Raw genomic sequence first — 16,237 nt, forward strand, 5'->3', positions numbered from 1 at the left:
TCTGGCCTCATTCTGTGCAATATGAATTACTGTTCATCTGAGGTGGATTGAGGTGCAGCGATGTCATCCATTGGCAGCTTTATATCTGGCACACCTGACTCGTGGTTGTGTATTCTACACCACTATGATTTTTTTTTTCTTCTCTTAAGTTTTTCTTGTCCTTTCTTGTCCTTTTTCTTGTCCTTTTTTTTTAACCCGTTGTCTCCCCAATTTCCGGGTATCCAATTGGTAGTTACAGTCTTTTCTCATTGCTGCAACTCCCGTACGGACTCGGGAGAGGCGAAGGTTGAGAGCCTTGCGTCCTCCGAAACGCAACCCAACCAAGAAGCACTGCTTCTTGACACAATGCCCACTTAACCCGGAAGCCAGCCACACCAATGTGTCAGAGGAAACACCGTACACCTGGCGACCGTGTCAGCGTGCACTGCACCCGGCCCGCCACAGGAGTCGCTAGTGCGCGATGGGACAAGAACATCTATGCCGGCCAAACCCTCCCCTAACCTGGATGACGCTGGGCTACTTGTGCGCCGCCCCATGGGTCTCCCGGTCGCGGCTGGCTGCGACAGAGCCTGGACTCAAACCCAGAATCTCTATTGGCACAGGTAGCACTGTGATGCAGTGCCTTAGACCACTGTGCCACTCGGGAGGCCCACTATGAACATTTTAAGATAGTTTGGGGCATACTGCAATTATATTTTATACAGGTATGGTCATGCGAAATTGTCCAAGTCCCCATTGAGGTGTTTGGCAGGCATATTGGGAAAGTCTTCTGTGGGTTAATGAGTGAATTCTGTGATGGCCCTGTATCTACAAATCTTTTTAAAGCTCTGTTCTAGCTGTTTGTGTGAAATCTGGTGCCTCTATCACCAAAGTTACAATCCAAAAACAGCTGCTCCATTACATGGCATTTTATGGCTAAGCTTCCAACATTCTAATGTCAATGGCACAATATGGATAATTTTTTAAATATAGTTGTAGCTGATGTTATCAAAATTGATTATACATTTGGAAAGTATTCAGACCACTTCACTTTTTCCACATGTTTTTACATTACAGCCTTATTCTTTTATTTATTCTTTTTTTTTACCCCTTTTTCTCCCCAATTTCGATCTTGTCTCATCGTTGCAACTACTCAACGGCCTCAGGGTGCGAAGGTCGAGTCATGCGACATGAGACATGACCCGCAAAACCGCGCTTCTTAACACCTGCCCGCTTAACCCGTAAGCCAGCCGTACCAATGTGTCGGAGGAAACACCGTTCAACTTACAACACAGGTCAGCCTGCAGGCGCCTGGCCCGCCACAAGCAGTCGCTAGAGCACGATGATTCAAGAAAAGCCCCCCCGGCCAACGCAGGAGGGGCTTCGGGACAAGTCTCTGAATGTCCTTGAGTGGCCCAGCCAGAGCCCGAACTTGAACCTGATCAAACATCTCTGGAGAGACCTGACAGAGCTTGAGAGGATCTGCAGAGAAGAATGGGAGAAACTCCCCAAATACAGGTGTGCCAAGCTAGTAGCATCATACCCAAGAAGACTCGTGGGTGTAATCGCTGCCAAAGGTGCTTCAACAAAGTACTGAGTAAAGAGTCGGAATACTTAGGTAAATGTGAGGGAAAAAACGATTTAATCTATTTTAGAATAAGGCTGTAATGTAACAAAATGTGGAAAAGGTATAGGGGTCTGAATACTTCCCGAATGCACTGTATTATATAAAATTTGAAAGTTAATGTCATAACCTTTCAGAACCACTTGTCAAACAAAGTTTAAAATGTATCAGAATTTTTGTTTTAAAGCCATGGACTACTAGTAGGACTACTTGACTTCTGACCTGTGCACAACTAATTAACACGGCCCCTTTAAAACTTTCTCCACTTTTTTCTGTATGTGATTTTTTAAATTTGTTTTACATGACGTCAAAACCGCTAATACATTTCCCGGTCAAAAGTGCAGCCAAATGGTAATGTGTGCAGTCTTCAGTCACACACGAAACAAACAAAAACACACATCTTATTGTTTAGTTAACATAGCTAGCTGATGATATGAGATATACATTCGGTGGGGGAAATATATTTACTCAAGAAAATAGATGTGTCTATAGCTAGACAATAAATTCACATTTCTGGAATATTTCCACATTCTCTTATGACTGGTCAGTTGGAGCTAACAAAACTAGCTCGCTAGCAAGCTAGTTACCAGTGAGAAGTTGTTAGAAGGCTGTACTCGAGACGTCTGAGAAAAACAACAACTGTCAGCTACAGTAAGGTTACCAGTTGTTTCCTAGTGCAAGGCAAGCTACTGCGACTATCTGTATCACCTCTTCGAGCTAAGACTGAGGTCGCAACAATGGCAGGTGGTAAGTAGATAGCTAGCTAAACCAGTGTTTTTCTAACCACGTGTTGATGTCAGAACTTTCATGACCAATCCTCTGAGTTATTTGGTATGTGACTTAATGTATTGTGGCTAGCTAAACAATGTAAAATACACAGTTCGTTATTTTCATGAGTACAGTAGTAGCTAAGTTAGCTTATAAATGTAAAAGATCTAGAGAGCCACATTGGACAGAACAGAAGCTGTTAACGTTGCTTGTAAATCAAATGTGTGGCACACTTAGCTACCTGGACAGCGCAGAACAGTTGGTTTATTACATGATTGTAGCATTTCTATACTGTCAGTATTTGACTTCAGCAGTACCAAGCCATCACATATTGAAGTTGCATTGTTTCAGTAAAAGCATTACTGCAGTGCACCCATATCAGTAATTGAGGATTTTTACGAGAGTTGATTTTCTTGTAGTGACTAGACTGTTATGCATGGATATGTACACTGATACACAATGACAGTAGTAACTCAAATTGAACGTTTAGCTCAAACGCTGGTGTAACAGTGGCCTGACAGTGGAAAAACACTGCCGACTTTGCACTCAGTCTGTCTATCATCTCTAGGCCTCAGTGTTATGTCACTGGTACAAGGGAGGTGAAATTCACTTATTTTCAGGAAAAGGGGGGCTGTAATTTTACATGACTGACTCAGGGTGAGGAGGATCATTTTCGGGGAGGAGTGATTGAAGGGTGAGGGGGTGTGCAAACTCTGCAAACAAATCTGCAACTCTGCAAACAAATCTGTAATACCCTGAGCTTTGCAGAAAAAAAACAAAAAGAGCCAGCAGTCTGGTCTCATTTTTACTGCTAGGGTGTCCAGGAAGGAAGCCTGGCCGGCAGAGCCTGAAACAAAAGCACAGAAGAATGAGTAAGAACCTGTGTAATTTCCCAACAACAATCCTCCCATTCTTGCGGTAAGGGCTGTAAGATTGCGTTGCCATCATTTGTCTTGGTTACCTGTCATAGACTTGGCTTTTTTGGTAAAAAAAAAATTCCCCGGGGAAAAAATGTAGGCCTCAATTTTTAGTGGTGTAGACTGCGAGAAGTCAGTCCTTTTAAAAAAAGGGTCAGATTTATTGGAATGTTGCAGACAGCCTGCAGTAGTTGTTTTTGTCCTCCACTGAAACCACCCTTTTACTGTGTTGGCAGTTGCCACACAGTCTGAATGATATTTTTATATATATTTTACAGCTGTATTGACAAGTGACTGTATTGAAAGTTAAATTATTGATTGTCACATACATTTATACAAATCTGATGAATTGTGTGCATTAGTTTAGGTGTCAGCACTTGCGTGTCAAGTCCAACATGTCTATCAGAGGTAAACCTTGCATGAAAGTTGGTGAACATGTCTGGGATACTGATTTTCACTGAAGAACGTTTTGTCCTTTGATGTAGTTGTGTCTTCTTACCACTAGATGGTGGTCTTTACTTAGTATTCCCTCAGTGTCTCATTACCTCAGTTCCAAATCAAATCAAATTTTATTTGTCACATGCTTCGTAAGCAGCAGGTGTAGACTAACAGTGAAATGCTTACTTTACTGTCCTTTTCCAACATTGCAGAGTTAAAGATATAGATACAAAATATAAATAAATTATGGCACGAGGAATAAATACTAAGGCTGTCAAATAATTATAATAATGAAGATTTAATGGCATGGCTGACCTTATAAAACAACACATTTCACTGCACCTATCCGGTGTATGTGACAGTAAAACATTATTATTAATCCCCCAAAAATATTTGCTCAAATTTAGCCCTAAAGAAATATTTTTTTATTTAAAAAGCAGTACATTGAGTTACAGGTATACTATGCTTTGATTGTAAGGGACAGAAACACAAAGTTATTTACATCAGAATGTTTTAATAGCATTTTCACCATAAACAACACAAAAGTCACTGTAACATAGCTGTAAATGCTCCTAATGTTTAAGTAGGCCTACTCCCTCCTATCAATGTTCTTGAAGTTTAACACTTGTATACACACACACACACACACACACACACACACACACACACACACACACACACACACACACACACACACACACACACACACACACACAGCTTTAAGTACTGTTAAAGGTTCAGGTGTTCTAAATGAGTGTGCCAAGAGCTAGCTCTATGGATACAAATAACTTTTAAACTTGTCCAACAATGTTATGAAAACAATGTAACTATATGTACTGTTCAGATAACTTTACACACATAGGCCTACACCCTCTCCCTCCCTCCCACACCTTCTCTCTCTCTCACTTACACCCGCTCTCACACACACACACACACACACACACAATCATACACACCCAACTCTTTTATTTGTATTTTTTAGGGGATAGATCAGCTTTAATATTGCAGATAGATTGTAGCTTCCATCATAAACACCCCACTCTTGCATATGCAGCCTACATTTGAAGCATCTTTGAGTAGCCTATTCCATTTCAGTTCTTCTTGTGCCATCCAAATTTGTGTATAGCCTAAACACTGGTCAAGTTACCAGGTTGCTAGCTAGCTATAACTTTGACATCCCTAGTAAATACATAATGAATAAATAATAACAGCAACGAGTAAAAAGTACAGAGTCGATGGAGTACCAGTAACGAGTCGATGTACAGGGGTACGAGGTAATTGAGGTATCTATCAAATTGTATACAATTTTATGTCACATTTTTGGGGCCTTCCTCTGACACCACATGGTATAGAGATCCTGGATGGCAGGGAGCTCGGCCCAGTGCGCACTACCCTCTGTAACGCCTTACGGTCGTTTGTCAAGCAGTTGCCATACCAAGTGTTGATGCAGCCCGTCAAGATGCTCTCAATGGTTCAGCTGTATAACTTTTTTGAGGATCTGAGGGCCCATGCCAAATCTTTTAAGCCTCCTGAGGGGGAAGAGGTATTGTCGTGCCTTCTTCACGACTGTGTTGGTGTGTCTGGACCATGTTAATTCCTAAGTGATGTGGACACCAAGGAACTTGAAGCTCTCGATCCGCTCCACTACAGCCCTGTCGAGGTGGATGGGGGTGTGCCCTCCATTTCCTGTTGTCCACAATCAGCTTCTATGTCTTGTTGAGGGAGAGTTGCCAGGTCAATGACCTTCTCTCTATAGAAGTGTTTTCCACAAGTACATAGGGTAGCCAGCCAAATAGAAAAATTAGCCAGCCAGGCACCCTCAGTCCTGTTGAATTTTTTTTGCAGATGGAGCTCTATTTTGGTGGTACATTCTAATTCCTTGATTCAATCTGAAATACACAGCGAAATTATTGAATAGTTTATTGAGTTTACCTCCCAGATTGGACAAATTTGTTGTGGTAGAAAGACATTACTTCACAATTTTAAATTACAGAACATTTATGAATTCAGTGTATTGTTAGTTGTTTTGGGTATTGTCTAGGTCGAGGCCTACAGTATATGATCAGGACTATTTCCTAAGAGAACATTAAACCTTTTTTAACATTTAACGTCTTCTGTTGAGATTAAAATCTTATTTACAGTTTGACTGATATGAATTGCCACAATGATGTTTGTTCAAATTATGTATTTTATTAACACAGAAAAAGGAAGTAAATAGCCCACAGTATCTTGAAAAATCGATTAAAGGTTTTATTTTTCCAGGTTTCAGTTTTTCCGATTTTTAGGGTTTTCACTCTCAAAATCACACTTTTAATAGAACATTCAATTTTGTTGCTTTTCTAAGTCCACAACAATGCTTAAACCACATTAGGGCTGTCCCCGACTAAAGAAAATCTTGGTTGACCGAAAGAGTCGTCTGTTCTGTCGACCAATCAACATTTTTAAACGTGTATTTTTCAATATATAGACACAACTATATGCTTGTCTGATGCTGTTTGATGAAATAAGACACAAATGACTGAAGGAAGCCAGAGATCCAGATCCCCAACCATATGCCTCCTGCTCCTGCTGGCTTTCGCATATTCTGCCATTACTCTCCTGAAGTTGCCAGTAATAGGCTACACGAGCAATCGGCAACCTTTCTCATATGGAATGCAAGTGTATCTTTCAATTTCTATCAATCTGCATGCCAGTAATGGTTTTCATATGCACATTTTTGTGGAACAGTTTCATATAATTTATAATAACGTCTTTATCTCAAAATCATTGTCATGTGGTTAATCAAAATTCTATCCAAATCTAAATGAAAACGATACAAACCTAAAAAGTAACTGCTATTACCATTGCCAGCTATGTCAAAATAGCCTACATAAAGCCAACAAATAAAAACATTTAGCGGTAGAGAGCGCATTCTGGAAAGAGACTTGCAATGTTTATTTTAGCCACACTCCCCTTCTTCTTGGACTGTGCCATCCACGTGACCTCCGCAATGGATTATTTCACTGAGATGGGTGTGAATCAGACAGGTTTCTGCGAAAAAGTTACCCTTTTAATTCAAGTGTGCACCTAGCAAGAGGCTGTTGTTTAGCAGTGTTTTTGTAGTGCACATAAGCTAAGCTAAGCTACTTTGTAGTTAACATTTAATTGAGAAGGTTTTTGGGGAAGCCTTTCCATCTACCAGAAAACTGTTTTCATTAGCATCATCGCTAACGGATACACAAAGTGGTAGACTCGTGCACTGCACACACACAGACAGGGGAATTCTCGTTGCCACTTCAGAAAGTTGCTGTTAATCAAATCGCTGATGCATCCTGTTCATGTCTTATGATAAACTTTGGCAAATTTATAAATGTTCAATACATCTAGTTGATTCCCTACTAAGGTCAATACATTTTTGAATATTGTTGAATTCCGTTTTTATGCCTGGATTCTGTGAAGACCTTAATTATTTGGACCAGAATGAGGCTCTTCATCAATGTTCCCTCAAAGCTACATGCGTGCTCGGGCGCGCAGTAACCCTGAGACTGCTGCGCACAGAAGAAATATCAGCCCACAGAGAGAAGCACAAGATTGAACTTCACTCCACTTTCTAGAGCAGTGCTCATCAACCGGTCGATCACGAATGCATTCCACAACAAGCACTGCAACAGTAATGAATGAGTAAGAAAGTGTATCGATAGGCTTGCGTTGTTGTTATTATTAGCGGCTAGGGTCTTTTTTAATATAGAGAAATATTTCACTGTTCATGAGGCAGAAATAATGTGGTGCGACTCGAGTTTCGCCATCAGCAGGAAGACAGTCTCTCTTTTTGGAGGTAAGGGAGAGAAGAGAGGTGTTGAGAAGCGGACCTTCAGTCTGCTGCTCTTTCTCTCAGCTGAGACTGACCATCAGCTCAGTAAAATAAAAAGCTAATTATTTAAATGGATTCACGCAAAATGAGGATTTTATGTTCGGTAAGGGGATGCCACAATAACTGGAAGAAACAAAAGCTGTTCATGGAGCAGGAGTGTTTTGAACACAAAACTTTTTTGAAGGAGCGAGTGCAGTTGTGAGGCACCTTTTCATTTGCACCCAACTCCTAAGGATGAGGAGTCATAAATGAAAATGGTGCCGGAGGGGATGGCTGCCGTTTTACAGGCTCCTAACCAAGTGTGCTATTTTGTTCATTTTTTTGCGTTGTTTGTAACTTATTTTGTACATAATGTTGCTGCTACCATCTCTTATGACAGAAAATAACTTCTGGACATCAGAACAGCGATTACTCACCTCGAACTGGACAAAGATTTTTTCTTGAACGAGTCTGAAGCGAAGGATATACTGCTTTCTCGGGAACTTGCCCAAATCCCTGTCATTTGCGTGAAGAAAAGACAGAGTAAAAGGGGTCGGTGGTCGGGCTGCCTTCTGAGAATTCGTAGGCGAGTGAGTAAACCTCCACTACCATCCGTTCTATTGGCCAACGTGCAATTATTGGAAGACAAAATGGATGATATACGATCAAGACTATCCTACCAACGGGACATTAAAAACTGTAATATCTTATGTTTCACTGAGTCGTGGCTGAACGAAGACACAGATAATATAGAGCTGGCAGGATTTTCCATTCATCGGCAGGACAGAGAAGCTACGTCTGGTAAGACGAGGGGCGGTTGTGTGTGTCTATTTGTCAATAACAGCTGGTGCTCGATGTCTAATATTAAAGAAGTCTTAAGGTGTTGCTCGCCTGAGGTAGAGTACCTTATGATAAGCTGTAGATCACACTATCTACCAAGAGAGTTCTCATCTATATTATTCGTAGCCGTCTATTTACCACAACAACCCGATGCTGGCACTAAGACCGCACTCAACTAGCTGTTTTGCTAGCACAGACTGGAATATGTTCCGGGATTCATCCAATGCTATTGAGGAGTATACAATCTCAGTCATCGTCTTTATCAAAATGTGCATCGATGGCGTCGTCCCCACAGTGACCGTACATATATATCCCAACCAGAAGCCATGGATTACAGGCAACATCCGCATTGAGCTAAAGGCTAGAGCTGCTGCTTACAAGAAACGGGACACTAATCTGGACAATTATAAGAAATCCTGCTACGCCCTCAGACGAACAATCAAACAGGCAAAGCGTCAAAACAGGATTAAGATTGAATCCTACTACACTGGCTCTGACGCTCGTCGAATGTGGCAGGGCTTGAAAACTATTACGGACTACAAAGGGAAACCCAGCCGCGAGCTGCCCAGTGACGTGAGCCTACCAGACGAGCTAAATGCCTTTTTATGCTCGCTTTTAGGCAATCAACACTGAAGATGCATGAGAGCACCAGCTGTTCCAGACAACTGTGTGATAACGCTGTCGGTAGCCAATGTGAGCAAGATCTTTAAACAGGTCAACATTCACAAAGCCATAGGGCCAGACGGATTACCAGGATGTGTACTCAAAGCATGCGTGGACCAACTGGCAAGTGTCTTCACTGACATTTTCAACCTCTCCCTGACCGAGTCTGTAAATCCTACATGTTTCAATTAGACCACCATAGTCCCTGTGCTCAAGGAAGTGACAATAACCAATCAGAGCTGCAGTAGGCCTATATACAAATAGACTTGCCATATATGGATCTGTGCCATTTACTTTGATCTGGGCTGTGTTTACAGCATGAGTACTGTAGATGTGCTTGTTTTGAGATCAAAGCGAGAGCTGCATGTAACCACGTGCACATATCCTTTGCTAGTTAGTGAGTTACTAGCCCAGTTATAGATAATTATAGTCAACAATAGGGGAGTGATTGCTTCCTACAAAAGCACAAAAAATGTAAATTTCTAGACGTCTTTGAAAAGCTAGTCCGGTAAAGAGCTTTTTTTGTCTCAAAGAGGCAGTGTTGTATTTTATATTATTCTTTATTTATTTTATTTGATTGAATATTAAAACATACAATCTACTTGCAGTGAAGCCGCTCAACATTTAAATTACATTTAGTCATCTAACAGACTCCAGGTTCTACGCCCTGCTCAAGGGCACGTCGACAGAACTCCCACAATGTCAACAAGGGAGACCCGAACCAGGGACTGATTTGTTGAAAAGGTGGCATCCTATGACGGTGCCACGTTGAAAGTCGCTGAGCTCTTCAGTATAGGCCATTCTACTGCCAATGTTTGTCTATGGAGATTGCATGGCGGTGTGCTCAATTTTATACACCTGTCAGCAATGGCCAAATCCACTAATTTATAGGGGTGTCCACATACTTTTGGCTATATACTTTTAGTGTATAGCCGCGTTGCATGTTTTAAGGGATATAAGGGATCAACTTTATTCAGTCAGTTCAACACCTGGTACCGACAGCTGGCACTAATGGAAAATTGTCGTCGGTGATCAGGCCTACCACCATTGTGTTGTCAGCAAACTTAATAATGATGTCATTGGAGTCATGCGCGGTCACGCAGTTGAGGGTGAACAGGGGGTACAGGAGGGGACTAAGCACTGTTGGGTTCCGAGAATATGAAATATACTTATTCATGTCACTAAGGGAGAGAGGGTAATGTATAATGTTTACATTATGTCAGGATATGTTATTGTTAGCCATCAGGGATCCTATGGGAGGGATCCTCTGGGAGGAGAGGAGACACAGTCTGGTACCAGGCACCATGACAGCCGTGAGTTGGGCAGGGAAGCGATCACATATGGCAGGCATTGATAAGGGCAGAGAGCTTTGGATTAGGCATCAAGTGGGTTGAGGTCAGGTCACCTTAAGGGAGAAGGAACGGTTTATTACCCCATCACTTCATCTTCCTGTCGAACCATAAAAGATGTAAGGGTTGGAGAGAAGGAGGAGTGCATCTAAATTGGAGTATATATACTTGTTGGTGGAAAATATTTTGTCTAATGCAGCTGTATTGATCTTCTGGGAAGAATTAACTTGGTTAGTCTTTCATAGTGTCATTCGAACCTAACAGCACATACCCTTGAGAAGCCCCCGTGTTGAGGGTCAGCATGGCAGATGGGTTGTTGTCTATCCTCACAGCCTGGGGGTGGCACAGTCAGGAAATCCAGGGGCCTCATTTATCAATAATGCGTAGGCACAAATCTGTACGTAAACCATACATGGGATTATTTGCACGCAAAGTGTGAGATTTATCAATATGAACGTTTGCTTGAGCGTGTGCGTAAATGTATGCACAGCCATGACCATGCGTACACACAGTGCCAAGTGGTGGAATACGGGAACTGCTTCTCAAGTGTAGAATGGGGAAAGTATATGTTGAACATTTTTGAAATTGTGAGAGTAATAATTCAATAATTTTTCTATTTTATTGTATTTACATTGTGAATTCATACAACATATCTTGACAAGATATATCATAATTTGACCACACCAGTACATTAGTTATAAAGTACAGTAATTTGTTCAATTAGAGGCGCGTCATCAGCAAAGCGAACAGTAACACATACAATTTCCATACACCGTCTCACAACAGGTTGAAGTCAAGAGTGGTTTCTTTGCCATGATACCATTAATGGGTTCCCAAATAAGGAACAGAGCAATAGACGGCACCCACATCGCCTTAAAAGCACCATCCCAAAAAGCACTCAACTATGTGAGCAGAAAAGGCTTCCACACTTAATGTGCAAGCTTATGTCGCACGTCATTACTTCACAGGAGAGCCTTTTTTTTTTTTTATCAAAGTGCGTTTTTTTTGGCAGAAATGCCTTCCGGAACATGTGAACTTTCATGTGCCTTAAACTTCTTATGGCTGCAGTCCCGTTAACGGGATCGATATGACAACAGCCAGTCGAAGTGCAGGGCGCCAAATTCAAAAAACAGAAATCTCATAATTAAAATTCCTCAGACATTCATGTGTCTTATATCATTGTTAAAGGTAATCTTGTTGTTAATCCCACCAAAGTGTCCGATTTCAAATAGGCTTTTCAGCGAAAGCACTACAAACGATTATGTTAGGTCACCACAAAACCACAATAACCACAGCCATTTTTTCCAGCTAAAGATAGCTTTCACAAAAACCAGAATAGAAATAAAATTAATCACTAACCTTCGATTATTTTCATCAGATGACACTCATAGGACTTCATGTTACACAATACATGCATGTTTTGTTTGATTAAGTTCATATTTATATCAACAAATCTGAGTTTACATTGAGGGGTTAGATTCACTAGTTGCAAAAACATCAAGTGACTTTGCATAGCCACATCGTTTCAACAGAAATACTCAACATAAATATAAATGATAATACAAGTAATACACATAGAATTAAACCATGCAATAATCTGAGACGGAGCTCAGATGATTAGCCAAATTAGCCACCATGTTGGACTCAACAGAAACCAGAAAATACATGATAAATGTTTCCTTACCTTTGATGAATTTATCAGAATGCAGTCCTAGGATTCCCAGGTCCACAATAAATGCTTGATTTGTTCATTCATGTCCGTTATTTATGTCAAATTAGCTACTTTCGAATTGTTTACCAAATACCCTAACCAAAGTCTCAAAGCGCGACCACTATAACGTGACGAAATGTCCAAACGTTCCGTTACAGTCAGTAGAAACATGGCAAACGATGTACTGAATCAATCTTTAGAATGTTGTTAACATACATCTTGAATAACGTTCCAACCGGAGAATTAAATCGACTTCAATTGAGAGATGGAACGGAGCTGCCTCTCACGTGAACGCGTGTGTTGAATGCATGGTCACCTCATGGCGGTGATTACTAAATTCTGTCTCCTTCGACCCCCCTTCACATTAGAGTCATCAGACTTAGTTCTATTGACTGTTGACATCTAGTGGAAGCCGTAGGAAGTGAAAACCCATCAATATCTCTCTGTATTTTCAATAAGAGCTTGGTTGAAAATATGGCACCCCCAGAAAAAATCCAAACAGGAAGTGGAACTTCTCAGGTTTTTGCCTGCCATATGAGTTCTGTTAATCTCACAGACTTAATTCAAACAGTTTTAGAAACTTTAGAGTGTTTTCTATCCAATACTAATAATAATATGCATATATTAGCAACTGAGACTGAGGAGCTGGCCGTTTACAATGGGCACCTTTCATCCAAGCTACTCAATACTGCCCCTTCAGCCATAAGAAGTTAATGACACACTTGTATGCCATCTGTAAATACCAATGCAATAGTTAAATTACGAGCCTAGTTGTTTTAACCACAGAAAAAGGAAGCAACCTTCCCGCTAGCCATGATTGGCTGAGACAATGAGGGGGCTGGACATGTCGAGAGTTGAGTTCGGATTGGTCTGCCATCTAGCATGCTTCGGTCTATTTGAGCTGGTCAGTATGTGTAGGTAATCCTGTCGTAACGCAGCTTTAAAAAATATATTGCGTAGCAGAACTGCATAAGTGTTGCTCTCCACTTTCTGGAGGATCGAGTTTGGAAATCAGTGGAATTAGAGTATGATAGGTAAGGAGATGGAAAAAACACCTGTCTCCGGGTTACAGCTTAAAACTAAGGGCAACCATGGCATCCGTGACAGAGAGGGAGAAGCGTCCATCCATGTATATGGGTAAGATAGTCTCGCTAACTACATTTTCAGATATTACACATTTCTAATTTTGTCAGAAAGTCATTTTCATTTCAAGTTAGTGTACGGCTCGCTAGCTAACGTTACATGTATGATCTGTGTAGTAATATTATTCGTATCTCAGAGCCATTTGCTTTGCTAGTTATAGCCTAATGTTAGCTAGCTAACATTGAACCTGGTTGGTTAGCTACCTGCAGATTCATGCAGGGTAGTAACGTCATGAGTTGGGATTATGGTTCATTGTTTAGCTAGCTAGCTAGCTAGCCACAGTTGAAGTCGGAAGTTTACATACACTTAGGTTGGAGTCATTAAAACTCGTTTTTCAACCACTCCACAAATTTCTCGTTAACAAACTATAGTTTTGGCAAGTCGGTTACGACATCTACTTTGTGATTGACACAAGTCATTTTTCCTACAATTGTTTACAGACAGATTATTTCACTTATAATTCACTGTATCACAATTCCAGTGGGTCAGAAGTTTACACACACCAAGTTGACTGTGCCTTTAAACAGCTTGGAAAATTCCAGAAAATTATGTCATGGCTTTAGAAGCTTCTGATAGGCTAATCATTTGAGTCAATTGGAGGTGTACCTGTGGATGTATTTCAAGGCTTACCTTCAAACTCAGTGTCTCTTTGCTTGACGTCATGGGAAAATCAAAAGAAATCAGCCAAGCCCTCAGAAAAAAATTGTAGACCTTAACCAGGTAGGCTAGTTGAGAACAAGTTCTCATTTGCATCTGCGACCTGGCCAAGATAAAGCAAAGCAGTTCGACACATACAGCAACACAGAGTTACACATGGAATAAACAAACATACAGTCAATAATACAGTAGAAAAAGTATATATACAGCATGCGCAAATGGGGTAGGATAAGGGAGGTAAGGCAATAATTTGGCCAGAAGATGAATGTGCAAGTAGAGATACTGGGGTGCAAAGGAGCAAGATAAATAAATAAATATAGTATGGGGATGAGGTAGTTGGATGGGCTATTTACAGATGGGCTATGTACAGGTGCAGTGATCTGTGAGCTGCTCTGACAGCTGGTGCTTAAAACTAGTGAGGGAGATATGAGTCTCCAGCTTCAGTGATTTTTGCTGTTCGTTCCAGTCATTGGCAGCAGAGAACTGTAAGGAAAGGCAGCCAAAGTAAGAATTGGCTTTGGGGGTGACCAGTGAGATATACTTGCTGGAGCGCGTGCTACGGGTGGGTGCTGTTATGGTGACCAGTGAGCTGAGATAAGGTGGGGCTTTACCTAGCAGAGACTTGTAGATGACCTGGAGCCAGTGGGTTTGGCGATGAGTATGAAGCGAGGGCCAGCCAACGAGAGCGTACAGGTCGCAGTGGTGGGTAGTATATGGGGTTTTGGTGACAAAACGGATGGCACTGTGATAGACTGTATCCAATTTGTTGAGTAGAGTGTTGGAGGCTATTTTATAAATGACATCGCCGAAGTCGAGGATCGGTTGGATAGTCAGTTTTACGAGGGTATGTTTGGCAGCATGAGTGAAGGATGCTTTGTTGCGAAATAGGAAGCCGATTCTAGATTTAATTTTGGATTGGAGATGCTTAATGTGAGTCTGGAAGGAGAGTTTACAGTCTAACCAGACACCTAGGTATTTGTAGTTTTCCACATAGTCTAAGTCAGAACCGTCCAGAGTAGTGATGCTGGACGGGCGGGCAGAGATCGGTTGAAGAGCATGCATTTAGTTTTACTTGCATTTAAGAGCAGTTGGATGCCATGGAAGGAGAGATGTATGGCATTGAAGCTCATCTGGAGGTTAGTTAACACAGTGTCCAAAGAAGGGCCAGAGGTATACAGAATGGTGTCGTTTGCGTAGAGGTGGATCAGAGAATCACCATCAGCAAGAGGGACATCATTGATGTATACAGAGAAGAGAGTCGGCCCGAGAATTGAACCCTGTGGCACCCCCATAGAGACTGCCAGCGGTCTGTACAACAGGCCCTCCGATTTGACACACTGAACTCTATCAGAGAAGTAGTTGGTGAACCAGGCGAGGCAATCATTTGAGAAACCAAGGCTGTTGAGTCTGCCGATAAGAATGTGGTGATTGACAGAGTCGAATGCCTTGGCCAGGTCGATGAATACGGCTGCACAGTAATGTCTCTTATCAATGGCGGTTATGATATCGTTTAGGACCTTAAGTATGGCTGAGGTGCACCCATGACCAGCTCTGAAACCAGATTGCATCCTTGGGAGTAATTTCCAAATGCATGAAGGTACCACGTTCTTCTGTACAAACAATAGTACGCAAGTATAAACACCATGGGACCACGCAGCCATCATACCGCTCAGGAAGGAGACGCGTTCTGTCTCCTAGAAATGAATGTGCTTTTGTGCAAAAGGTGCAACTCAAACCCAGAACAACAGCAGAGGACCTTGTGAAGATGCTGGAGGAAACAGGTACAAAAGTATCTATATCCACAGTAAAACAAGTCCTATATCGACATAACCTGAAAGGCTGCTCAGCAAGGATGAAGCCACTGCTCCAAAACCTCCATAAAAAAAGCCAGATTACAGTTTGCAACTGCACATGGGGACAAAGATTGTACTTTTTGGAGAAATGTCCTCTGGTCTGATGAAACAGAAATAGAACTGTTTGGCCATAATGACCATCGTTATGTTTGGAGGAAAAAGGGTTAGGCTTGCAAGCCGAAGAACACCATCCCAACCGTAAAGCACAGGGGTCGCAGCATCATGTTGTGGGGGTGCTTTGCTGCAGGAGGGACTGGTGCACTTCACAAAATAGATGGCATCATGAGGAGGGAAAATGATGTAGATATATTGAAGCACCATCTCAAGATATCAGTCAGGAAGTTAATGCTTGGCCGCAAATGGGTCTTCCAAATGGACAATGAGCCCAAGCATACTTCCAAAGTTGTAGCAAAATGGCTTAAGGACAACAAAGTCAAGATATTGGAGTGGCCACCACAAGTCCTGA

The 16,237-nt window shown here is 41.6% G+C and overlaps 1 protein-coding gene across 5 annotated transcripts in view; it reads left to right on the forward strand.

The window, feature by feature from the left end:
- The first annotated feature begins 1,961 nt into the window (after window positions 1–1,961).
- LOC120061070 (AMP deaminase 2-like) overlaps window positions 1,962–16,237 on the forward strand; it is a 95,942-nt gene continuing 81,666 nt past the window's right edge. Inside the window, exon 1 of one of the 5 annotated variants that reach the window (XM_039010597.1) lies at window positions 1,962–2,350. Coding sequence is in view for 3 of the 5 variants with exons in the window: in XM_039010588.1 (XP_038866516.1) it covers window positions 3,240–3,289 (50 nt within the window). In the remaining 2 variants the exon portion in view is untranslated. Of the gene's footprint in view, window positions 2,351–2,453; window positions 3,290–16,237 lie in introns of those variants that run through there. The other 4 variants (XM_039010614.1, XM_039010588.1, XM_039010605.1 and 1 more) reach the window with 4 other exon arrangements.

The sequence above is a fragment of the Salvelinus namaycush genome, chromosome 2 (assembly GCF_016432855.1).
Source record: "Salvelinus namaycush isolate Seneca chromosome 2, SaNama_1.0, whole genome shotgun sequence".
In the NCBI taxonomy this organism is placed as follows: Eukaryota; Metazoa; Chordata; class Actinopteri; order Salmoniformes; family Salmonidae; genus Salvelinus; species Salvelinus namaycush.